Genomic DNA, 26,597 nt, shown 5'->3' on the forward strand with positions numbered 1-26,597 from the left:
CAGAAAGTCCAATTGCCTCCTGAAAAAGCACCTTGGGTGTGTGTGTGTGTGTGTCACATCCAGTTTCTTCTCTGGCATGTTGGCCCTTCTCCTAGGGCAGTCCATACGCAGGGGTTCAACCCACTGCTTTGATCCCCCCCACCCCAATTTGCCGCCCCTGCGCTCTTAAGGTATCATGGTTAATTTTGCTTAATTGGTAGGATTGGGCTTATTTTAGGTCCATCAAGTAGACTCTTGGAATATTGCATTCAGTTTTGGTCACCACGATGTGGAGACTCTAGAAAGAGTGCAGAGAAGAGCAACAAAGATGTTTAGGGGACTGGAGGCTAAAACCTATGAAGAACGGTTGCAGGAACTGGGTATGTCTAGTCTGATGAAAAGAAGGACTAGGGGAGACATGATAGCAGTGTTCCAATATCTCACAAAGAAAAGGGAGTCAATCTATTCTCCAAAGCACCTGAGGGCAGGACAAGAAGCAATGGGTGGAAACTAATCAAGGAGAGAAGAACTAAGGAGAAATTTCCTGACAGTTAGAACAATTAATCAGTGGAACAACTTGCCTCCAGAAGTTGTGAATGCTCCAACACTGGAAGTTTTTAAGAAGAGATTGGATAACCATTTGTCTGAAGTGGTGTAGGGTTTCCTGCCTAAGCAGGGGGTTGGACTAGAAGACCTCCAAGGTCCCTTCCAACTCTGTTATTCTATTCTATTCTATTCTATTCTATTCTATTCTATTCTATTCTATTCTATTCTATTCTATTCTATTTCACATCAGCGGTTAGAAGAAAAAAGCTACATCAGGTGAGTTTGGGCGCGGTCGCCCCAGAAATAAATCTCGCCTTCCTTCCAGAGACCCACTGGGGCTCGAGTCGAAATGATCCCGCCGGCATGACTGGCTTACCGCAGGCGCGCTCTGCCGCCTTCTGGGAAAGCCGGAGTGACGGGAGGGCGCGTGAGGCAACGACGGGCGGAGGAAACCCGCCAGAATCGCAGCTGAGCGCCTGCCTGCCTGCTCGCTCCTCTCTTCTCATCCCGGTTGGCATTAGCGGCGGCGGCAGGAGGACCGAGAGCTGCTCGGCTTTGCCCGGGCAGGGGAGGCGGCAGAGCCAAGCAGCCCCAGCGGCCTACTTTGGTTTTTCTGGCGTTCTCTGAGGGCGCCAGAAGACGCCAAAAGTCAAGGAAAGCGTTGGAGATCTCTAGAGTCGGGAAGCTCAGCCAGATTCCACGGACTCCCCTTGGATCCCTGAGGTGGGGAATCCCGCCTAGATGGTTACCGTGGTGACCAAGCTCGTGCATTATCTGCACCTCAGGTAAGGAGTCACGTAGGCGGCCAGCGGCTGCTGCCCTTCGGCTAGCTGGTTGATGGCTGGAGCCCCTTTCTATAACTTCCTTCCCACGTTATATTGCTGTTTCTCGGGCACTCCCATCCCTCCTGTTCCTAGGCTCCACAATCTTTCTTTCTGGCAAACTTTTTTCCCCTTCTGATAACAGTATAATACCTGCGCTATTTGCAATTAACTCAGGAAAACTCTCCAATACTGTGAACTTCAGTCTACAGTACTTTAGTAACATCATACATGCAGGCTATCCGTTCGGTCACTAAGGACCAAATATTGATTTGAGACTGGGGAGCTGTGATCAGGAGGCTAGCGCTTAAAAAAGAAAGCAAAGATGTCAGCGCCTTCCTGAATGGATGAATGCATGGTAATAAAATCAGCACTGCAGCAGAGAGCGAGAGCGAGAAAAGCTTAATTTCTTTCCTTCCACTGCTTTCCTGATGAAAAATCAACACGTTCGCTCAATAAAAATTGGGGGGTTTTTTTGGAAGACCACAAGTATCAGATGGATACCATGTTTGATTGAGGATCTTTTTGGGTGGCAATTTAGTACCAACCCATAATAAATCTTAGGGGGTTACTGGTAAACACATTCTGGGGACCCATGTCCTTAAATGGGACATTGCTTTTGTTTTCCAATTATACATTCTGCATAAGGATATTCACGAGGGAATATATATAAGTGTAACCTAGAAAATCAAGACTTTTTCATATAAAAAGAAATATAACATATTGTTTTGTTACAGAAATACAACATGAGGATGATTTTCCACACTGACTCATTAAGTGAGGATGATTCCAAAGCTAGGATGTTATATTGGCATACATGCAATATTTTCTTTAAACAACCCCAGCAGTTTCAATATTGTTGTATTCTCTGTTCATTTGCTTGCCTAAAGCTCTATCATCTAGGAAGGCATGAATATTCAGAAAAGGAAAGAATATATTTCAAATCATTGATATTTCCACAATTCTGAGAATTCACACCCCTTCGTACTGAATCCCCCATATAGCTTGGCTAGTTTTCGGAACTAATGACGGGAAATTTGTAGTGTCAATTTCAACAGTGGCAGTAAATGCGATCTTTAAACTTTGACAGTGATAAGAGTGTTAGCTATGTTCCAAAGATCTGGATTTTAAACTTTTCTTCCTTTAATGTTATCATGTCACATCATAAACTGTTTTGCAAAATCTACTTAGTTTCAACAGGCCTGACTTTTGAGAAATACCTATTGAAACCCAGCCCCAGTCAGTCCCAATTTAGCTGTCTGCAAAAGTTTTAACTCTATATCTCAGGGGAATAACTCAGCTGTTTTGATATATTCGTGAAAAAGTGAGTAAGGTCTCAATATCTTTTCTGTATTTCATAAATTATAAATGTTTGAAGTATCATCTTACCATTTCCCATGTTGTATATTGTCAATACTGTTTAGGCTATAAAGATCCAAAATATAAAGTATATGTGTACTTAGGTTACAAACACTAAGTTGTTTCCTTATGGCTGGTTCCGGTATTACATTAGTTACATATGGATGTTTTAACATTAACATCAAATATTCCACAAGCGTAGGTAATATTGTAAGCTGACATATCCCATTTATTTAAACTATTCTTATTAGTTAGATCTATGTTTGTAATCTTGTCATGATAACATAAATCCAGGAATATTTGCCTTACTAATAGTATATAAAATATTTAGTTCTACACTTATTTCGCCTTTATGTCTCTTCATTCAGTGTATTCCTATTGCCTCTTACTAAAACTCAACATTTCTGTCCCAATTCCCACCAACCCACCTTTAAGTCTGTCCAAGTTTCTTCTTTGTATTATGCTGCAGGTCCTATTCTCACAATCTTCCAAGATTATTCTTTGTTATAGAATAGATATGCATGGCTTAAAATTCACATACCAAATTCCTTCATTCATGCTTTGCTTATACATCCTGTTACCCAATTTCTCCTACTAGAATACATCAAGCACAAGTAGATCCAAACTTTCAAAAAGTATTTCACACATAAAAAAATCACTTAGGGAAAGAAGTACAAAAGTTTGGACTGAAAAATAAAGAAATTATTTTTGATTTAAATTTTTTCATTAATTGAATATGAGGCTTATTGCCATTGATTTTTTAAAATATGTACCATAGGCATTTCTCAGCAGAAAACTGGTTCAGACAATACTTGTTTCCCTTCATTGTTTTCTCTAAATGAAGGATTCTTGACTATAGGTACCAACCAATAAAAAAATAGAACCTTATTACATTAATTTCATTTATTGTTAATTTGTGATTATCTGAATTCCCAAAAGTAAAAAAAATGCATTTAGTGCACATTAAGCCTAATTAGTAGTCTGTTTTAATATGTTCACATCTGATTATTTTCCTGAATGTAGAATAGTAACTAGATTTGTGTATGTGTAGGTTTATAGCTATGTGTATGTGTGTTTGTGTGTGTGTGTGTGTGTGTGTGTACACAAATACACATACCATTCACATGTACACACACATTATAGTTGGTAGCCAGATATCAGGCTCCTAATCACTTTTTAAGACATGTTGTCTATCGTTATACATACTGTGATTCACAAAATAATATTTAATAGTTCAGATAACTACTATAGAATCTGTTATATCATTGCTGGATCTAGAGGGTAAGCAATGTGGGTTTTTTCTAGCAAAAACAATCCAGAATTTTGTAGTATTTTAAAGATATGTGTCTGTGTGGGGGGGGGGGGGGAGAGGGAGGGAAAGAGAGAGAGAGAGAGAGAGAGAGGGAGGAAGGGAGAGGTATGAATGTATTTTATTTATTAATCAATTTTATGTAGCCACCCACTTCACTGAAGGTGACTCTGGGTACCGCACAATAAATGAATGAAACCACATATAAAAACCCACAAAGACAAAAAAAAATTCTAACAATCACATTAATTTTAAGGCTTTTAAGCTGTCCTTTGTATGTTCTACATTTCCAGTTCCTAAAGCTGTTAAGCAGCATGAATTATGAGTCTATCCCAAAAAATCTTTTACTCACTATTGTGAGCCATTGGGTTATCTGAAATGCTTCTCACTTTAATGTCCTCTGGTTTTCTCTAAAAGCAAATTGGAAATACTGTACCATAAAACAGATGGAAAAAAGCCAAAACATATTTTACACAGTACCAGATATGTTGTAGCTGTAACTAATTAGACTATGCTATATATTAGTTTTCTTATGGCTAATTACACTTGGGATGTAAAGATTTTTATCTTCTCCTTAAATAAGGTCATGTGACTGAACTGTCGAACTCACACTAGAAACAGGCAGAAAAACACTGATAGACTTAAATAGGGCTAACAAATCTGAAGGATTTTATAAAACAAGCAATGGGGTATATTATACAGACAATGTGGGATTTCTTTACATAGTCCTGTAATCTGGTCTTTCCTAACCTAGCATTCACTAGATGCAATTTGAGATTGCAGTGTTTAAAATTCCTAGTCAACATGGCTCAATTTGTTGCTTAAACTTGATTATGTGTATATTTTCCTACTATGAAGATAATATTCAAACCCATATAACAGAGTATGATGATGATGATTGCTTATCTTCAAAAATACAAGATGACCTTGTACATAGATAATCTAGGTAGTGATAGGAAAAAAAAGAATATAGTAAAATGTAACTATATTTTTAAGTTTATTTGACACAGAATTAGAAAGGAAGATTTTGTTTATCATATGAACCTCTTTTTATTCTAATACTCAAGATGGTTTGCAACAATAAAAAATCAATATAAAACTTAATAAAATTAATGCAGTTAAAATCAACACTGGTTAAACTTCATTATTAAAATGATTAACAATTAAAATTGGTGGAAGAGATGCATTCACCCATCTTCCTAAATACTTTAAAATTGAGAGAATCAATTCTTGGAATGATTGGATCGGTAGTAATAGTATAAATTATGGTAATGAATGTATTAAAGTCATGTTTATTAGTCATATTTAATACATTCTATCATGTTTAGATTGAATTTCCAGAAAATAAAAACATCTCTGTTCACTTTGTTGTCACACTTTTCTATGTTTATTGTGGCTTTAGTGATTCCATTCTGAATATGTTTTTATTCTGTGCTATTTTATAGTCTCCCTCAATATATTTTATTAATTTAATTAATAAGTAGCTGAGAAATCATTTTAACATGACTTGTTGAATAAGATATAATAATCTAGCTCATACATCATGCTAAGGCAAAAACCATGATTTACAATCCACAATAGTTGGGTCAAGTGATAAGGCAAAATGAAACAAAACATATTATGAACCCAGATAATTAATAGAAATATAAGATTATTTTAGAATATTCTACTTGCAAGGAGCCTCATCAGAGAAAAAAAAGAGAGTGGAAGAGAAGTACCAACACACACACAACTTTATTTGGAGTTTTATATTGCTTTCTAGGAGGTTATAATTGCCAGCAAATATATTTGGGTGTTTATATCAATGGCAAATTCTTTAGTCTCAAGAACATTCTCCTTATGTGGGCCTTCATAATTTCATAGCAGATACTGTGAACCTCAAAATCAGATTTACTCATCTAATTAACCGGTAACAATAAACATCAAGTAAATGATTAGATATGAGCCACTCTATAGTTTCTGGGGAAAGCATCCCAATACATTGTCTTATTCATAAAATCATTGCAGTTTATATTTTGATTTACATGCAACCTTTATAATACCAGTTAGCTTTGCTAATTATGCATGTTAAATCAACAGCAGAAGGCTAAATATGTGCTTGCCAAAATTCTAACAATATTGAAATGCAAATTGGGTATAAATGAAAATAAAAGCATTTTTATATTTTTAATATACATTTGTGCTGAATACAATTAAAATATGTTTACATATAATTAAATAAATTCACCGAGAATGTGAACGGATACTTGCGAACAATAAACAAAGGAGACAGAAACGGACAGAACAGAAAGCAAATGACTAATGCAAGAAACAATAAACAAACAAAACGAAACAAAGACAGGGCAATTTAAATATTTTTTTAAAAAACACGCGCACACACACACACACACACACACACACACACACACACACACAACAGGATATTGGCTGCTATTGTTACGAAAGATACTAATATAGCAAGTTATTGTTCTATTGTCAGAAAGAGATGTGGTAATACAAACTACAGTACTACATATTCCATACTCATTTGTCTCCAGATTAGTAGAGAAGATCTGAAGTAAAACAACAAATGAACAGTTCAATGGTGTAAAGCAAGTTAGACCTTCATGAAAGACATGGGGATCAGTGGCTAAGCCTTGATGGCAATATGACTGTGCTGAAAGACTAGTGGGTTTCCTTGTGCATTGGTTGGCCACTGTAAGAACAGATTGAAAGATTAGGTGGACCAGAGGTATGATCCAGTAAGGCACTGCTCGTGTTCATATGTTCTATGCAGGGGTGTCAATCTGGCAGCCCGCGGGTCAGAAGCATCATGCGAAGGCCATCCCCACCCTGGTTCCGCAAACGCAAAAACACAAAACGCCTCAATACATTACATGATGCAATCGAGTTTGTCACCCGTGCTCTACAGCATATACACAAAGGCCTGAACTTGTCAATATAGAAAAACTAGTAGTGTAGGGATCAGACATTATTTTTTTTCTTGTTGGGAATCCAAGTTCTTCAGTACTGTTAAAAAAAAAAAAGTTACATTCTTCAAACTCACCCTTGTCATTTTCTCAGTCACAATATGGAAATGCTTTGCTTTGTCTTCTTTCAATGACTTTTTTTTTTTTTTTGCTCCTCAGACTTTCTTGGAGCTCTGAGATTTCTTGATGGTGTCAGTCCAATTAATAGTAACACTAACTAGATGTTAGTGTGCTCAGCATTTTGGAACCAGAAAAATTTTGATCCTAGCTGAGCACAAACATTTAAATTACTTCATGAGATTTCAATAAACATAATGCCAATAATAGCAGAAGGTTGGTTTTCATGTTTGAATCTACTCTGGAACAATGAAGCAGTAGTTCATAGTGGTGGTTCCCTTGTGATGTATAGAAAATACATGGAAGATAAAACAATTGGAATCCATTTCACTCTGAATGGCATTAGTTCTAGATTAAAATTTGACATGTACATTTTCTATTAAATATATAGATGGTAGTTTGCCCTGCCAGATGGGGTAGGGGTATGGTTTTCTTGTTGGTAGTTCTTTGATTAGGATACTGTTTTCATGATTGTATATAAACTACTGTATATAAACAGGCTGCAGTGCAAACCCCACCCTTACTCACACTGATGAGATTGCCCAATTGGTTAATAAAATGTCTGTAAACAAACAAGTAAATTTAGAGATTACGAAGGCCACCACACTTCAACCCTGAGCTGCAGATATTCTCTTCTCTTGGAACAGAAATAACAGTGTAGAAATGTGCATCTGTTTCTTCATGACCAAATAGGTAACAAGAGAAAGTGCAACAAGAGAAAATTAGAAAGTGAATCAGAGGGATGAAAAGAGTCCTTACTTTAATGTGTTTGCTGATAAATGACCAATATATCAGGTTTCCAAGATTCTGTAACCTTTTCTTTAAAAATAAAATAAAATCTTGAGGTCCAGTTTTTTGGTTGTGATCAGCTGTTAGGGCCCTGACCCTGAACTTCTCCCAATGCTTTATGAAGCAACAGCTCTGTTGCACTGCTTGTATATCCTCCACAACTTCCTCTGTGTTTCTTCCGCCTTTTGCAAGCACCAGAGAAAGCTAACAGGAGGTTGTAAGATGATGTGAAAAGCTCACTGAGGCAAATCAACTCAATATTAAGCCATTAAAACCAAGTTTTAAAGTTACATTTGCTGTACCAGTGGACACAATACTAAATATATGGGATCTATCATACCCTTCTCTTCTAATCTTTGGAGAAAGAGCTAACCCCCAAATTTGAAAAGTTATGAATTATTGTTTAGTCAACTTTACGAATGGTCTCAGAACTTTTTCCTTGTCTTCACTAGAAACTCCAATCTTCTACTGACAGAAGATTTGAAAAAAATAAAGTCAACAGTTTTGGAGAATATCAAGTTGGGAAAGGATGGCTTATTGAACAAGGTGCATGAGCACAGATTCGCTATACAACTTCAAAAATTCCTGGATGAAATGTCTTACATTTTGATTCCTATTGATGCTAACCAATAGGAATAATGGCAGAAGATTGGGGAAGCTTATGATTCAAAACATGGAATATTCTAGCTTGCTTATTCCTGTCATAGTAGTTCTTTGGATGTCCATTTAGGAATTTGATTTTGTACCTTAGTGATTCCTCTAAAATGTGGCCCCTAGAGAACTCCAAATCCTGATGCCAAGTTGTAAGTTTTGATATAAATTAAATGCTTGTCATGCCACTTTCCATTTTTTCATAGAATCCAATCCCTGGCATGCCACTCAAAGATCAAATGTGGCCCTTTATTCAGGAAAAATTAGGCACCCCTAGGCTAGTGGAAAATTACTCATAACCCACAGGGCTCATTCTGTGGGATTTTGCTGCCTAATTTGTCTCCCATGAGATTTAAATACCTGGAGATAGTCCAGACTCCAGGAGTTTGCAAGGACATGTCTTTGGTATGCTAATTATCCTTTTCCATCTGATTCAGATGAGGCAATCAAAGGGCATATTGGCAGCTGGAAGCAATCTTTATAAAATAGAGGCAATTAGAGAGTACCTTCTCTGCAGAGAGAGAATATTACTATTTGTTTCAGGTGGCTCTGCATTTTGAATAAAGCTCAGACTAGCAACCTTATTTTATTGAGGGCCATAACAGACTAATCCGTTGATAGTTACATTATTGCATGCGTGTGGTGTTTGTATGTAGTTAAAGCCAACAATAAATGAGAATGGCCATTTTTCTGTTTCTGATAATTTTTTCCCTGTTTTTTTTCTGAACACCTTTTATCTCTCTCCTGCCAGAGAGCAAGCTGGTAAGGAAGTGACAGAGCATTTTTTTTTACTAGAGAGCTGTCTTGGTCTCTTGCAAAGGACTTTCGAAATGAGCCTGAGAGCCCACAGCTTCCAAGGTTCCAGATTTCTGCTCTAAAGGACCAATGTCTCCATGTGGAGAGGCTGCTAGATCAGATTTGTGTATAAAACATTAGTAAGGGCCTACATTCTGTGACATGAATTATAGTAAAATAACAAAGAATCCAAATTAGATAGATCTATGTAAAGTGTGTCTTTATCTATTGAATACATACAACAAACATGAATGAATATAGCACAAATGCTTAGCACTGCTTAGCAACCAAAGCAATCTTTTTTCCCCTTTTCTAACCAACTGTTTAATTGTTGATGAATGGAGGAAACCATTATCTCCTGGTTATTAAATGTCTCCTGTCATTGTCAGGGAACAATGAAGTTTTCAATTCCAAGACATTTCAGCTTCATTAACATTCATTTCATTTACATTCAGATTCAAATTCAAGAATGTTTACAGTGGAAAAACCAAATTTACTAAAATTTATATAACACTGAAAGTGCAACAGGGCTTCCTTTAATTTTTAGAAGAGCATGTGACCCAAGATGCTTTAATTTTAAGATTTAGTGACTACAAAATCATATGAATCATGTCTTTAAACCAAATCTGTCTCTTCAACAAAGGAAGAGGCTGGCTTGTTCTATACAGTTTAGGAAAGTAAAGGTAAAATGAGCTTGATTTGAAGTATCACAGAATACATACTGTGAAAACATACATACATACTTTCTAAGTATCTCTTCCAGGGGCTAGCATAAAAATGTTGGAGGTAGTTTTATACCTAATTTTTATAACTGGCAGTTATTAAATTTCTATGAAGATTCTCAATCATCCAGATCATGGTTGTCCCAAAGGTGCTTTTTTTTTCCTCAAAAGGCAACTGGACTTTCTTGGTTGGTTGCTTTGAAAATGTTTCGCTTATCATCCAAGAAGTTTCTTTAGTTCATGAACTGAAGAAGCTTCTTGGTTGAGAAATGAAACATTTTTAAAGGAAAAAACCAAGGGAATGCAATTGCCTTTTGAGAGAAAAAAAAAGCACTTTTGGGACCTTTACTAAATTAGCCTAGTTAATACTGAGTGCATTGACTGATACTTACATTTTCTAAATTAGAACACTTACCAGGTTAGCTTTGTTGTAGCAGACAAAATCATTCTACTGAACTTTGATTCAGTGGAATTCCAGAGTCACCCCAAATAACTTCAGCTTGCAAAAACAATGTTTGAATAGATTGAACTGCAGCATCAGTCAAACAAAAATATGATTATGTATAACCTGGCTTCACATGACAGATGGGGTAGTTAATAGTTCATGTGTGTTGTGTGAAGTTAGACAACTGGATTAATTTAGTAAGCCACAGTTCAGTAAACAATGGATGAACGTGTTGTGAGATCACAACTGGGACATAACATTTCAGAAGCATGAATATGCTTAATCAGAGGCACAAATGAGTCTAAAATCTAAACCGACAATTTGTGAAAATATAGCTGTCAAAAAATAAAATCAATGCTCAGGGTCAAACTAGATATGATGTGAACTCCATGAACTGAGCTTTCTGTTTGTATTAAACCTAATCCTTTAAGGAGAATTAAGAATTTAAGTAATTTAAATTCTTAAACTTAAATTGTCTGCAAGTAATTATTTAGTTTTTATTAACAAAAAAGTACAGAACCGGTGCTATGACACTGTATGTGCCTGGCTAATTTACCGCAAAGAACTTATCATTAATTACTGTAAAACAATTAAAAAGCATGCATGTGTAAAACCTATCTTCTATAAACAGAATGTACCGGAAAACTCTTGACCTTTCTGTTTTTCTTTCAGTCCACAAACATCCAAGCATTCAAGTAAGGTGAAGTAAGAGGTATGAAGATTAACGAAGTCCTTCTTTGAGGGAGATGGGCAGTTTAGAAATGTAACAAAAAAACAAACAAATCTTCCAGAAAGCAAGGGAGCACCCTCAGAAAGCTATGATCGGCACAACCTTAAAAAGAAACAATATATTCTAGAATTCTCCAGAATGGTAATTTTACAAATCTATATAAAAAAAATGTGGGATTCAATTTGTGATAATAATTACTGTACAAAAAAACCTGCAGACTTCTGGGGTTTGTCATCAGCCAAGCTGAATAGGGGAAAACAAAAAAAACACAGGAAGGAGGAGAAGAGAAATGTGGCAGACATTGGAGCTATGTTTTTACCAGCAAATATTTTAGATGGACATTGAGCAACATTAATTTAGTAAGGTCGAAAAACTAGCAAGTCTTATGGGAGGCTACCATACTTTGGTTTTATTTATTTACATCATGACTAATAACTATGGGTGTATTAAATTTTTGGCAGACCATTGGAAATAACATTGCAGAATGTAAACATCTTCCTTGGCTACAACCACCATGAATGTTTTTGGGATTAAGAGACCTTTCTCTCATTTGAACATGGAAGTTAATGGTCAAATAACTCAGAAAATGGTAACATAATGAGCTCTCTAGTGGAGGATTTTATTTTTAAAAAAAGCCTATGTGTGCAGTTTCTGATCTAGATTGGGACTTTGGGAGATGTTATCTTTATCTATTTGGCTCTTGCGATGTCCTTACACGTAACTGGCTCTTACCACCCATTTTTGCAGCTCCTTATGGTCAAGAAGCAGGAATGCAGTGTTTCTATTTACAATATCCAAGCACATATCCTTAATTCCACTAATCTTATTAGCAATAGTTATAAAAGCAACCACCAGAGAGCACCACCATCCTCTTAAAAAAGCAAATTGAAGGACAAAGGGTCAAGTTAAAACCAGTGTCCTATTTAAATAGAATATATTTATATTAGTGTAAATGATTTGGGCTGCAATTCTGTGCATACTAAGGATTATCTCCACTTAAATCAATTGGCTTTACCTTTAGATAGCTGAATTAGCAATGCATACTGTAGGGTAGGTATATATCTCCAAGTCCTTTTAAGTATAAACAGAATTCAGCTCTATGGTACTTATTCCTATGTAACCATAATCCTATAATCCAGTGATATGAAATACAGAGCACTGAAACAAGTAATAAGTATACAAAAATAGTTCTGTATGCAAGAAGAAACAAATATACACATTAACAGAAATAATTATAATAGAAAAACAAAGCAGTCATGCCTCATATAATTGGCAGCCTTTAATAATGACACATTGCAGTATATTGTTTTATTGGTGAATAATCTTGTAATACCTAACATGTAATAAACTACTGAACTATTGAAAGAATCTTTTATAAATAGAAAATGGATTATTTTTCCTCCCACCAAATTCTCGAATAATATATTAGATACTCTCAGGGGAGGAACAGTCTGCCTGTACTTTAAAGCTACTTATTCCAGCTTTTTTCATCATAATCCTTTCTTTAACACAGCTATTAACATTTCACACATACCCACAGAAATACAAAGAGCAAGGGTTTAAAATAGTGAATATGTAGACTTGTACAACTTTACAGTAATCAAAGTATTCCATTACATTATTGTTGTGTTTTAATAATCAAGCGGTAAACGGCATTGCCAAACAATATTCTTAAATAAACATTGGATAATTTGCAGTATCCCCACAAGTATGAATGGTTAGTATGCATCATTTTAAACATCAGATTTTAAGAAAATTATTTAATATCAAGAAAAACTCTATATATAAAAAAATCAGATACAAAAAGCTTACATGTGATAAATTTAATTAATTAATTAATTTATTTATTTTATCAAATTTATATGCTGCCCTTCTCCCGTAGGACTCGGGGCGGCTCACAGAATAGAAACAACATAACAATAAAATAGTGCTAAAACAAGCCAATTTAAAATCCCCAGACAATTAAAACCTCATGGCAGATCAGGGAATATGCTGAAAAAGCCATGTCTTCAGGTCGGCGCGGAAAGTGTGGAGGTCGGGGGCCGTCCGGAGCCCGGTGGGTAACCCATTCCAGAGGGTCAGTGCGATCACAGAGAACGCCCTCATCCTGGGGGCCGCCAGCCGACATTGTCTGGCCAACGGCACCCGGAGGAGGGCAGGCCTATGTGAGCGCACTGGGCGGTGCGCTTCCTGACACATTAAGGAAAATGTGTCAGGAAGACTATCTGAAGACTGCAGAACTATATTTTATCTACTTTGTGTAACTTTATAAATTAATTAGCTTTATGTTCAATGCCTGTCCCTAGAATTTTAATGTGAAATCTTATAGCTGCCTTTCCTATTTATACCACCAGAAGCTTTAAAATGTATAGATTTTCTAATAATAAGGTGTTATTAGTTTTGATAGTAAATATTATGCCTTTAGTTTGGATTCAGACATTTTTATGTCAAGTACTTAGCTTGCATGTGGAATTCTCCATCCCCACCCCCCTCTGCTGGTGGTGGCTCCATTCACATAACTTTATATCACAGGTTTCCCAGACCTTTGAGAATTGTGGAAAACTTAAAATTGGGAGACAAAAACCAGTATTTAGGTCTATATCAGCAGAGGTGCCTTAGGCTCACACTAAGGGGTTTGGGCAGCCATTATTTAATGAGAAAAATGAAATGGAATCTGTAATACTGGTGCTTTAAAAAAGTTCTGTATACAATCAGATTATCTCAATAGCAGTTTATAATATGTAAGGAAATGATATTTACTGGTGAATTGTGTTTGCTTTGATATAAGCACACGTGGGTTTAGAATATTCTACAAATGCAGTAACAGCAGCTTCTGATCTTCTGCAGAGGCTCTGTGCACTAAATCAGGGATCTCCAATTTGGCAACTTTATGACATGTGGACTTCAACTCCCAGAATTGAAGTCTGGGAATTGAAGTCCACAAGTCGTAAAGTTGCCAAGGTGGGAGACCCCTGCACTAAACTGAAGCCATTTGATAATAATTGTAAATTAGCCACAGCTACAGAATTCATTCAGAGGGAATGGTTTCCTTTGCCACCAATCCAGATGGTAGTATTTCTGTACTCTGCTAAGCTTAAACCAGCCTTTAAGTTTATTCAATTTTAGTTTATTGAACCTATATGCTAGACTCATGTAAGTTTTGTGCAATAAGAGGCTCCATTTATATATTGTTTATTAGAATTAGAGCAGGGGTGTCAAAACTATGGTGTCACGGCAGCGTCACATGACATATTGGGACTTTTTTCCTCTCCGCTAAACTGGGTGTGGCCATGGCCAGCAAGTGATGCATCTGGCCCATGGGCTGGGAGTTTGACAGCCCTGAATTAGAGAGTGCCTGATGACATATTGACTCTGGGTGTCTTACAATTAAATAAAAAACAATGAGGAGAAAATCCTGTGCATTCAAATATATCCTATGTACCAGAACCCACTAACAACTAGGGCTCTAACTACCATATGCTATTTTGATTTTTAAGAAGACTTCACTTTCCTAATAATTATATTATCTGAAGGTTTAAATAGTTTGATTTTGAACTATGTATTGTATATAGTTGATTCTATGTTCCCTGCTCCTCCAAGCTCCAGAGTCTACTGGAATTAGGCAGCCAATAAATGTAAGTTACTTAATTAAAATAATTCAAAAATCTGATTAGTAGCATAGTACCTAGTTCTCAATATTTTCATTATAAACTGATAATGAGCCCTATCACATGTTTGGCAGTCACTTTCTCCTAGTAAATCAGGCTAACAAATCTGGGCTCCAAGAATTCAGATGATCCAACAGATGGCAGCAAAAAGAAACATAAAACTCATTGTTTCTGTCTAGCGGTCATCCATATTTTGCATGCCAAATTTAGTAGCTTCAAATCAAGGGTTTCCAAATTGGTATGCGTGATGATGTGTCCAGGGGGACATGATAATGCATTTTTTAAAGAAAAAAAAATAGATCGGCAACATTTGTGAGGGTGGGCAAATTGATGGGAAGATGAAAGGGAAGGAGGGAATATGCTGTGGAGTTTGGTGAGTGTGAGTAGATGTCTGTGCCTGAATGGGCCCCTGAAAAGATTGGCAACAGATTGCTTGGAGAAAGTTAATTGTATATAATGGTTTGTATCAGTGTGTAATGGTTGCTGAGGCTTTCTGAAGCATCTTAATAAAGCTGCCTGCAATTTGGAGAAAGACAAATTTGACTTTGGGAAGAAGGCCTGAGGTATCCAGAAGCTGCCTCATATAAAGCTATCCTGGGCATGCTGTGTAGACAACACAGAGGAAGACAACAACAAAGGTCAGCTGGGCGCATCAGGACCAGTGAAGCACAGGGTGGTGGAGGCAGCTGGGACATTGTGCTGTGGCACTAGAGTGCTTGGCTGTGGCAGCACTGGGGATGAAGTAGAGGCCTTGGATTGGGGGTGGCTGGCTGAGACTGCTGGGCCTTTATTTCAGCACCAGTACCAATTGCTGGTGCTATAGCTGAGGAGTGCTACTGTGTAATGGGGCCAAAAGGGCATCCTTTCCACCCATCCTTTTCCCAGATGGGTGGGGAAAATAGATTAAGTGGGGGGGATTCAAGATGAGGCAGTCCTTTACTTTACTGAAGCTCGGAGCCAGGAGACACCAAGAGGGGAATGGCTTGGATCGGAGTGCGTCCTCACATAATGACTGGTGGGATTCAGTTACAAATGGCAATGGGGACTCCTGGGATTTCCATCGCTAAGCAATGCAATACCGTGATGTTTCACTTTATAATGGCATTGCTTAGCAATGGAAATTCCAGCTCCAATTATCACTGCTGATAATTACCTGTATGCATCATTCAGAAGTTCAGAACTGCACAAAATGGATGATTCTATTTATTTTGGAAGTTGTAGTGCAGTGGTTAGAATGCGGTATTGCAGGCTAACTCTGCCCACAGCCTGGAGTTTGATCCTGACAAGATTGACTCAGCCTTCCATCGTTCTGAGGTCAGTAAAATGAGGACCCAGGTTATTGGGGGCAGTATGCTGACATTTGTAAACTGCTCAGACACTGCTATAAAGCACTATGGAGCGATATATGTGTAAGTGCTATTGCTATTCCTCAGCAGAGAAATTGCTTATTGTAATTTTTGCAAATGTTAGAGAAACGAAAATATTTTCAATTCACTTAATGGCCTATCAACAAGTCCTGTGAATCTAGGGTTTAGTGTTGAAAGGGTGAAGCTATTTATGGAGTTATCAGCAAATGGGTTGGATTGTGAAGCCTAAAAAGCCTTTTCCTTACAAACATGGTATCTCAGCCTGACTGCATTTGAAGACTTTTCCAAGCTGAATTGATGTAAACCTAAATTGCCTGTCACACATGAGATTTGTGGCAGAAAATCTGGGCAGTGGGAAAGAAAATGGATAGAAGCAGGATGGCCTCACTTTCACATGGCTTCTCCTGTATCAGAAACATGGAAGAGGAAAAATCCACTCCTTATATAAAGGTTGCAACAATCCTCCCCATTTTTTTTCTTTTAGCACTGCTTTGCAGCCATCATTGCATAATGGGAAGCAGTATGTCTGGGAACAGACACATAGTATATGTAGATGACCAGACTGAGCCTGAGGGAGGGGTCAAACATGTCATCAGTCATGAATCCCTTCATGGCCACAAGAAACCTAAGTCCAACCCACTGTGAATTCCTTATTTACCACCAAATTGCTTTAACGGTTAGTAGTTCAGATTCTTGTAGAGAGCTTAAGCTTGCAATAAATCTTTATATTCATTTGTCTGGATGTCCCTGGCACTTGACAGGATAATTGCTATTTAGTGGGCCTCAGTAGCAAGGTGCGGATTTGTACTGATTTTTCTAGGAAAATTTAACATAGAAGCAAGATCACAGATAACTCTTTTTCTTTGTACAAATGACCAGGCTCTATTTCAGTATGTTCAAATTCTTTTCCTTCTGCCTAGATATGGGATCAAACCACCTGGATTGCTGTGACAGATACAAATACCTTTACCTTGTGAACAGTTCTGGCTTTAAATATGCTTGAAGGTCAATTTAAGCCCTTCATGGCATCATGGGCAGGTTATTTGAGGAAACCTCACTCTCCAATGGTCTCAACATCAGGCGTGGCAGGAAGGTAATGCTCCAGCTCCTGTCAATTAGGAAAACCCATCTTGTAAGACTCAGTAATGAAATGGCACTTGTCACTCAAGTCAGTTTGGTCTTGGACCTGCTAGCCATTTGGAAAGCCCTTAAGATTTGTCTGCTTTCCTGGTTTGGAGGTTGAGAAATTAGGTGAACCCATAATATTATATTGGTTTAGTCCATTGCCATTTTATGTTCTTTTGTTCAGGATGCTTATTATTTTAATATTCTGTATTGATATATGTTAGCCATCCAAAGTCATGTTTGCAAGATGGACTGGCCATACATCAATTTAAATAAATAATAGATGACTTCTATAAGGTGGGAATGCTGACTTATTCATTTATTTCAATATCAGATGAAGTGGAAAAAGTTAACTCTTAACTCAGTCAATTTACAGTTGAGGATTTTTTTTTTTCTATATGAAGATGTTCAACCCATCTTGGAAGGAATCATGTTTTTTTCTAAAAGATCAAATGTGAAATCAACTTAACCAGCTATATTTGTGAGATGAAAATAGCTAGTCCTTGACTTACAACCATGTTTACAACCATGCCTGGAGGCCGTGCGGGCCTGGATGGGGAGAAACAGGCTCCGACTCAACCCCTCCAAGACCGAGTGGCTGTGGCTTCCGGCGTCCCGATATAGCCAGCTGATGCCATCGCTAGCTATTGGGGGTGAATCACTCGCCCCCACGGAGAGGGCTCGTAACTTGGGCGTCCTCCTGGACGCACGGCTGTCTTTAGAAGATCATTTGGCGGCCATGGCCAGGGGGGCTTTCTATCAGGTTCGCCTGATACGCCAGTTGCGCCCCTTTCTAGATCGGGACTCCTTACGCACAGTCACTCAGGCACTCGTCACTTCCCGCCTGGACTACTGCAACGCTCTCTACATGGGGCTCCCCCTGGGGTGCACCCGGAGGCTCCAGCTGGTCCAGAACGCGGCCGCGCGGGGGATTATGGGGGCGACGAGGCGCTCCCATGTGACACCTCTCCTGCGCGAGCTGCACTGGCTCCCGGTGGTCTTCCGGGTGTGCTTCAAGGTGTTGGTGACCACCTTTAAAGTGCTCCATGGCTTAGGGCCGGGGTACTTACGAGACCGCCTTCTGCCACCAATAGCCTCCCACCGGCCAGTACGCTCACACAGAGTAGGCCTCCTCAGGGTGCCGTCCGCCAGACGATGTCGGCTGGCGACCCCCAGGGGGAGAGCCTTCTCTGTGGTGGCGCCCACCCTCTGGAACAACCTCCCCCCAGAGTTACGTACAATAACAGACCTCCGGATTTTTCGTCGGGCCCTGAAAACCCATTTATTTCAACTAGCTGGGCTGGCTTGAGTCAAATTTTAAATTGATTTTAAATTGGAACAGTTTTAATTATGGCCAAGATATTTAATTATTTTAATCAGTTTTTAGATTTTGTATGTTTTGTATGTATGTCTTGTTTTTACTTTGGCTGTTCACCGCCCTGAGTCCTATATTGGAGAAGGGCGGTATAGAAATTTAAACAAATAAAATAAATAAATAAATAAATGTTTAGTAATTGTTAGAAGTTACAGTGGCACTAAAAAAGCGATTTATGACCATTTTTCATACTTATGACCCTTGTAGCAACCCCCTGGTCATGTGTTCAAAATTCAAATGCTTTGCAACTGATTTATATTTATGACGATTGCAGTGTCCCGGGGTTATGTGATCACTTTTTGCAACCTTCTGACAAGCAAAGTCAATGGGGAAGCCAGATTCACTTAACAACTGTTACTAACTTAACAACTGCAGTGATTCACTTAACAACTGTGGCAAGAAACATCATAAAATGGGGCAAAGCTCACTTAACAACTGTCTTGCTTAGCTACATAAATTTTGGCCTCAATTGTGGTGTAGGTTGAGGAATACATGTAGTGCAGAAATTGGCCATTTTCTGAGAAACAGCAGAGGACCAATGTGATAACAAAGTGCACAATTCATTCAGCTTGCTCACATGTTGCTTAAAATAGGCACCATGTGGATGACACAATGACTCTACAATAAGAGCAGTGCATGAGTACATGACTTCCAATGTTGACTTCATCTTTGCAAGGGCCGATGTAATGAGAATAAGTTACAATATCTGTCCTTTAATACACCGGCCCCTAACCTTTTGGGCGCCAGGGACCGGTTGCATAGAGGGTGACTTGGTGCTTTCGCACGCTGCCTGGATCCCACACGTGCACAGATGGGGCTTTGCTCGCTTGTGCGGTTTGGTTCCTGGTGGGCCACAGACCGGTGTTGGTCCCTGGCCCGGGGGTTGGGGATCCCTGCTTTAAGAGATAATGGTAGTAGATTGTGCCAGCATAAAAGCTCTGTTTGTTCATAGATATGCATTTATAAAGAAAATGTGCAAAAGTGAGATTTTTTCCTGCAGCTATCAAGCAAAGCAGGAATGGTGAATTAAACAATGGGACTCTCACTGCGGCTGAAACCAAACTTGTCTCCAGATATAAAACTGCATTTCATACACAGGATTGCAAAGATGGCCCTTAGGAATTCTGACTGAATCACCTCAGATAGACTTATTTCTGCAAATGTGTACCTGGGCTCATACCACAGCAACAAAGCCATCTGATATAAGCCACAAATGCATCTCAGTTACAGGTGAAATATGTGATGACTGCTAAAGCGAATAAAATGAAGAATGACAGGAAAATATATAGAACAATTTTGATATTAAAACAGAATAAATCTCCAATTTTCCACTTTGTTTTCTCACTCTGCATAATACCGGACGGCTAGTCAGCACAAATCTGTAGAGCTGAGAGAAAAGACAAGCTATATCTCACTGAAAAAAGAAGAAAATAAGCATAACAGCAGGCTATAAATTTTCCCCAGGAATGCTTCTCTTTCAATCTCTGCGAGTCATTTCTTTTCTACTGCTCTTTGAGAAGGATGTCTTGTACAAAGCCTTCAAGTACATGATCTTACATAGCAGAAGAGGAAGGAAGGAAGGAAAAGAAAGAAAAAAGAAAAAGAAAGAAAAAGAAAAAGAAAGAAAGAAAAAGAAAAAGACAAAAGAAAGAAAGAAAGAAAGAAAGAAAGGAGAAAGGAGAAAGAAAAAGAGCTGCCTTCTGGGCTTTCTTTCTGAGTGCCTCAGCTGAGGGAAGTATGAATAAAAGATGATGTACTGTATTTTACCGTTGCGGGGGAAGACAACTTGGCTCAGCCGTCCAGCTCACCTGCTGAAATCCTTAAATTACAGCGAGGCAAGTGCGGGCAGGGAGGGGGGGGAAGAGCGGGCAGGAGAATTCCCGCGAACACTACTCTGGTGAATGGTGGAGGCTCATTGGAGGAAGGCAGCTAATCTCACTCCTCCCCTTTTCCTGGCCGAAACGCCGGCCTTCGAGGGGGAGGACCCGAGAGAGCAGGAACTTCACGGAGCGCCTCTGTTTTTTTTCATGTCGGCGGCAGAACCATTATGCTCCCGCTCCCATCATGAGCCGCTGGTCTACTTCCCAAGGAGTCGTCCTAACAGCGTATCATCCCAGTAGCGGTAGCCGCCGACGCCGCTGCCTGCAGGACGGCCAAGAGGCACCGGGAGCCGATGCCGAGGAAAATGCCGAGGCGTCCCCCTTAAGGTAAAGGGCTGGCGCTCCCACACGATCTCGCTTGAAAAGGGGAAGATTGGTAGCCGGGCGTCCGGGTGGCGTAAAACCCGGGGCTCGCCTACCTGTTGACGTAGGCGGGCTGCTCGGAGCCAGGTACGACGAATTTAGCCGCGGTGTGCCGTGAATCATATGACCAAAGTTTAAATGTCAGAAGAAAGTTGGAAGAGCAACCTTGAGGGTTGGTGCTGCTGGACCCTGTAGGCGAGCGTGCAACAAATGTGCGTTGGGAATAGCCTCTGCTCTGTTGCTTACTAAATAATATTGCATGCAGAAGTAACTCGTAATCAAACACGCTAAACCGCCTTCAAAGATGGTCCGCGGGGCCATAAAGCTTTATTTGGCACCGAAAATGAGGCAGCTGAGGAAGCTTTGGGTTCGCATGTGTCCGCAACAGCCGTCGTAACACATTCTTTCTCCGTTTGATAGTTAACCCCCAGGTCCGCATGCCGAGTGTTTCCAGATGTATTTTCCCCACTTATATTACAGTAATTCTACACACCACAAAATAGTTTCCTGTAACCAAGGGGATTCAGCAATATAGCGGGTGAGCAAGTATTAAGAGTGTGTGCTAGTCTACTCCCTTTCTCCCCACAGGGGAAAAAAGCAATTTCCTAGATTACATTAAAATGCAATTTAATTGTATCAAAAAGTTAAATAAGATTCCTTTTAAAGTGCAAGCTTTATTTTTTTTAATCAATAGCATGACTAATAGGCTGTTGCTTAAAATCCCTTTCACATAGATTTCAGAGGTGCAGTAGACTTTCCTGGTATGTGTACTTTGCTTCACACAGCCCCTCCCCTTGCCACTTTATTTTTCCATAATGATCTCAGTTTTTTCTTTCTTCCTGTCTCTGAATTGATAGTGGATGAGAAATACTGATTGCATAAATTTTGTTCAGAAAAGAAAACTTGCTTCAGACAGATAAATTAATCCAGTTGTTGCAAGACATTTGGGAGGAAAAGGGCTGGCATGATTTAAATATCACAGGTGTCATCAGGACTGGGATATAATCAATTCTGTTACGGAGAGTTAGTTTGCGCTCTGCGTAATATTGGTACTGTGCAATGTTCCGTATTTTTTTAAGCTTCAAAAAGATGGACTTGATATGAAGTTGTTTATTCCAGTTTAGTTGTCATCTTTGAATGATGCCTGCAGAAGAGTTAGAAAAGTACAGGATCAGATCTGGATTGACAGATATGGTGGTCTGACTACAGTTGACTCCAGAATTTCTGCCATATAATATTATGGTTGTTGTGAAGATCACCATGTAACCTGACTCAATTTTACAATTGTTTTTACAATGGTCATGAAGTGAATCACTAGGGCCGTTAAGCAAATCACATTGTTATGAAAGAAATCCATTGTTCCAAATGGTGTTGGTTGCCAGAAATTGGCAAAAAAAAAATGCTAGAAACTGGCAAAAACATAGCAAAGTGCAGCCATGTGATTGTGCGACATTGCAACCAGGCACTAGGCTAGAAAGCAGGAGACCATGAGTTCTAGTTCCACTTAGGCACAAATAACGGGGTGCCTTGGGCCTTCTCTCAGTCCCAGGAAGGAAGCAGTGGCAAACCACTTCTGAAAACACCTTACCAGAAAAGTTGCAGGGACTTGTCCAGGCAGTCACCAGAAGTCAACAATGATTTGAGGACATCCAAAATGAAATAATATATATAAAGCCAGAATTGTATACTTTTAAAGCTTTTTAAAGATATTTCTTGCTTGAAGCTACTCCCATATAATTTCTTCATTTTTATGGCATAAACACTTGAATACACAAACATATTCAAATTCTCTCCGTGAGTTCACTCTTTTATGCACTAAAAATAATGTGCATAGAGTCTGTACTAATTTAAAGCTAAAATTAAGGCTTTTCCAGTCATTTCAATGACTTTGTCATTCCCAAGACAGAATGAAATTGGAAGACATTTACTTCAAGGATACTAAGCTATAATGGAAAAAAAATCTCAAAAAATACTTAAATATTTCCATATTTTCTTTTACATTATAACTGCAGATGTATATTTAAGACTGCCTCTAAAAATAAGTGGAGACATTAGCATGAGTCTTTTCAGTGCCTCAATAATTTTTCAGGAAAGAAATTATTTCTTTGTGGTATGGTTTTTTTCTGGTGTGTCCAACTTTTGGTTTGGAACCAGGATGGCAGTATGAAGGAAATGACTGATATACTTGATGAAGTCAACATTTGCATTGTTAAGGAGAAATTTAGACCTGAGCATCCGAAATTCACAAGCTTGCCAAAGTGTAATATTCTTTAGGATAGGAAGGAAGTGAAGGATCCCAAATGTGCTCCTGAGCTGCTGCATACTGTTTTCCAAGTTATCTTCCCACTCCAGATATAGATAATTGGCTTCTATCCCTGAAACTTATTAGTTGTGAGTTCCATCTGTCTTTTCTTACAAACTTGAGTTACAGCAAAGCAAGATGTCACTTTGATATAAAAAGTTGATGAAGCTTGAACTCTATATAAATGTGATAAAAATGTGAATTTGAAGAAAGTTTGTAAAACCTACTGTCCAAAGGGTGTTCAGTCAAGATCATGGGTCAGTGTTTTGAGGCATTATTCTGTATTTGCTGTTGCTGTTGTTACATTCAACCAGATTCAAAACATTTATGCAACAGAAAATGAAAACAAGCCCTGAAAGTAAAAATATATCTGATGATAGCAGTTGCAAATTATAGACTTACTCATATCCAAAGTTAAGCTCCAAAAATAAATGATGGTATTGTGGTTTGATGTCCTGTGGAGTGGTGGAAGAGTTTAATACGATGTGGGTCCAAGAAAGAAGGATGTGCTGCATACTTTGTATTTTAATGGCAAGGGACATTCTCAGGAGTTATTTGGATCTGAAAATAGTATAGATGTTTTTCTTCTTTCCCCCCTAAAACATTAGAACTCATTTTATTTAGTAAAGGATTTTTCAATCACAAATTTCTGGGTATCCTGCCTAGTTTGGTGAGGCTAATGTTCATTCTTGTACCTGGAACCGTGCAAGTTCTCTACATTTCTTCAAGATAGTCTTTTGTTTTGCAGTTGCTCTGTCCCAGACACAGGATATTATGATTGGTCTTCCCTCTTTTCCTTTCCTGTGTTTTCTCTTCAATTTTCCCGTCTCTTGTTCTTTCTGCAAAAAAGTGGATAGAAAAATGGAAGCTGTATATTACCTGTTGATTGGTAGTGCTAAGAGCTAACCATTTGGAAGCATCACTGGTCTTGGCAAAAATAAACACAATTAGGTAGCCCATGACCCATTGAATCATTGTTTCAGAGGTATTTCCTTACCAGCTTCCGCATTGCCTCCAACAATGACAGTGCTAAGATACTGCCTTCATTTGAAAAGTATAGCACAACTAAACATCAGCGCAGGAAATGTTTTATGTCATGTTGTTTTATGTTATAAGCTGTTTTATGATAATGTTATGTCATAAAATGTTTTACAAAATTTGCCAAATTTCAATTCCCTGGGAAGCCTGGATCCAGATTTTGGACCCATTCTATAAGTTAGCACCTTTGAGATATCTTGGTTCAAAAATTGTTCTCCTAATGATGCACCATTTTGCCCAGTTAAAGGTTATGGGAACTAGAGTTTTAGTAGTGTATAGATAAGATGCTTGGAAAAATTAAAAACTTTCTCTTAATCTCCCCCCTCCCCCCTGAAAGTTACAGTGCCTGTTCATCTTTCAGTAATGATCAGATAAGGAAGTAAAGATTACGATAAAAAAGTAATAGATATATAGCAAAAATAGAAACTATGAAGTTTTCATGCTGAAGGATTCTTAATAAGTCCTTTACAATTATAACAGGAGCATTCTCTAATTAACTTTTGCCATCATTATTTTTTTGTTATGCCTGATGAATTTAATAATACATTACTTAGTTTAATTACTTTCAGATTTTATTATTTTAATTATTGTAGTTTATTAATGATGTTTTTAATTATTACATTGCAAATTTTTAGTGGCTAGTTGTAAATCACTTTGAATCCATTTGGGAGTATAGAAAGATAAAGAAATAAATGTTGCTTAATGTGACAGTGTGGGATACAAAATCAATTTAATTTTTCTAGTTAAAACCTTTAAATCTAGTTTCTCTTTTCCTCTCTACTCCTCTGTCCTTCCTTCATTTAGCAGTTAACTTTAGATTGTGTCTTGGACTGGGATCTGGCATCTTGTAATTTTAAAAATCTTGTGCATGTGGGTGACCTTATATAATAAAAGATACATAAAAGTGACAATGAAATGGTCTAATGCAGTGGTTCTCAACCTTCCTAATGCTGCGACCCTTTAATACAGTTCCTCATGTTGTGGTGACCCCCAACCAGGGGTGGGTTCTAAATTTTTTTACTACCGGTTCTGTGGGCGTGGCTTATTTTGTGGGCGTGGCTTGGAGGTCATGTGACTGGGTGGGCGTGGCTAGCTGGTCATGTGACCGGGTGGCCATGGCTATGTGTATACGGACTACTCAGAGGGCTGAAAAAAGTCATTTCTGACAGGTCCTCGCACTTTTGACTGGTCCTCACACTTATGACCATCCTCACATTTATGCCCGTGCAGCATTCTTAACAACCATGTCACTCATTTCACAACTGCTTCTTTTCACCATGGTGATAAGATAGGGCAAAAAACGTAAAATGTGAGGATAGTCGTAAATTCGAGATCTGGTCAAAAGTGCGAGGACCAGTCAAAAATAACTTTTTCAGCCCTCTGAGTAGTCCATATGCATAAAAGGATACAGCAATAGAGAGGGATGAAGGAAGGGAAGGGAAATTAGAGTAGGAGTGAGGGTAAGAGAGGGAGGAAGAGAGGAGGAGAAGGAGAAAGGAAGAGGAAGTAGGGAGGAGAAGAAGAGGGGGAGGAATAGAAAGTAAGAAGGAAAGAAAAGAGAGAGGTGGTAGGTTTCAGGAGAAAGATTGCTGTACAATAAAAAAGATGAAAGGGAAGAAAGCCAACCCCAAACAAATATAAAGATATTAAGATAAAGAATGAATTGTTAAATTTTAAAGAATAAAAGAGAACAAATATGAATAAATAACAATAATTAGAAACACACATACAAACATACAATGTATTATCTTTGAACAGAGTATTTGGCCGGTTCACGAATTTAAACAGTGTTTAGTCATTTCAATTAAATTTACAATTTCTATATTTCCTTTTTGCCATATTTATTCCTCATCTATTTTTGTAAAAAACCAATATTACCCTTCATCTTCATCTCTAATCTTAATCAGATTCAATTTTTCCCTTCTATTCTATATTATACCCCTTCCCATTGTCATCTATTTTTATATCCATCCTCACATTGGTTAATTATGTAATATTAACAGTTGTTTAATATAAATTCAACATTTTAATATAAATCAATTAGTTATATAACTACCTTTTTTGTATATTAATCAATATGAACATGAATATTCCAGTTATTTCCATGCAATCCAATTTCTTACAAATCAATTAATTATATTTACCAATAATAATAAACCAAATAATTTCCCCCATATATTCCTCCAAACCACAACTTAACCATTTCTGCTTTCAACACAATATACAATTAATAGTATCTCAATTATT

General features: G+C 38.1%; 1 protein-coding gene across 1 annotated transcript in view; it reads left to right on the forward strand.

Moving 5' to 3' along the window:
* Positions 1-20,815: 20,815 nt before the first annotated feature.
* The window catches only part of ARHGAP18 (Rho GTPase activating protein 18), a 62,955-nt gene continuing 57,173 nt past the window's right edge, over positions 20,816-26,597 (forward strand). Inside the window, exon 1 of the mRNA XM_070952658.1 lies at positions 20,816-20,974. Within this exon, the coding sequence (XP_070808759.1) occupies positions 20,832-20,974 (143 nt within the window). The 5' untranslated portion in view covers positions 20,816-20,831. The remainder of the gene's footprint in view (positions 20,975-26,597) is intronic.

The sequence above is a fragment of the Pituophis catenifer genome, unplaced genomic scaffold, assembly GCF_029215685.1.
Source record: "Pituophis catenifer annectens isolate HBS135680 unplaced genomic scaffold, rPitCat1.0.hap2 SCAF_1, whole genome shotgun sequence".
Lineage (NCBI taxonomy): Eukaryota > Metazoa > Chordata > Lepidosauria > Squamata > Colubridae > Pituophis > Pituophis catenifer.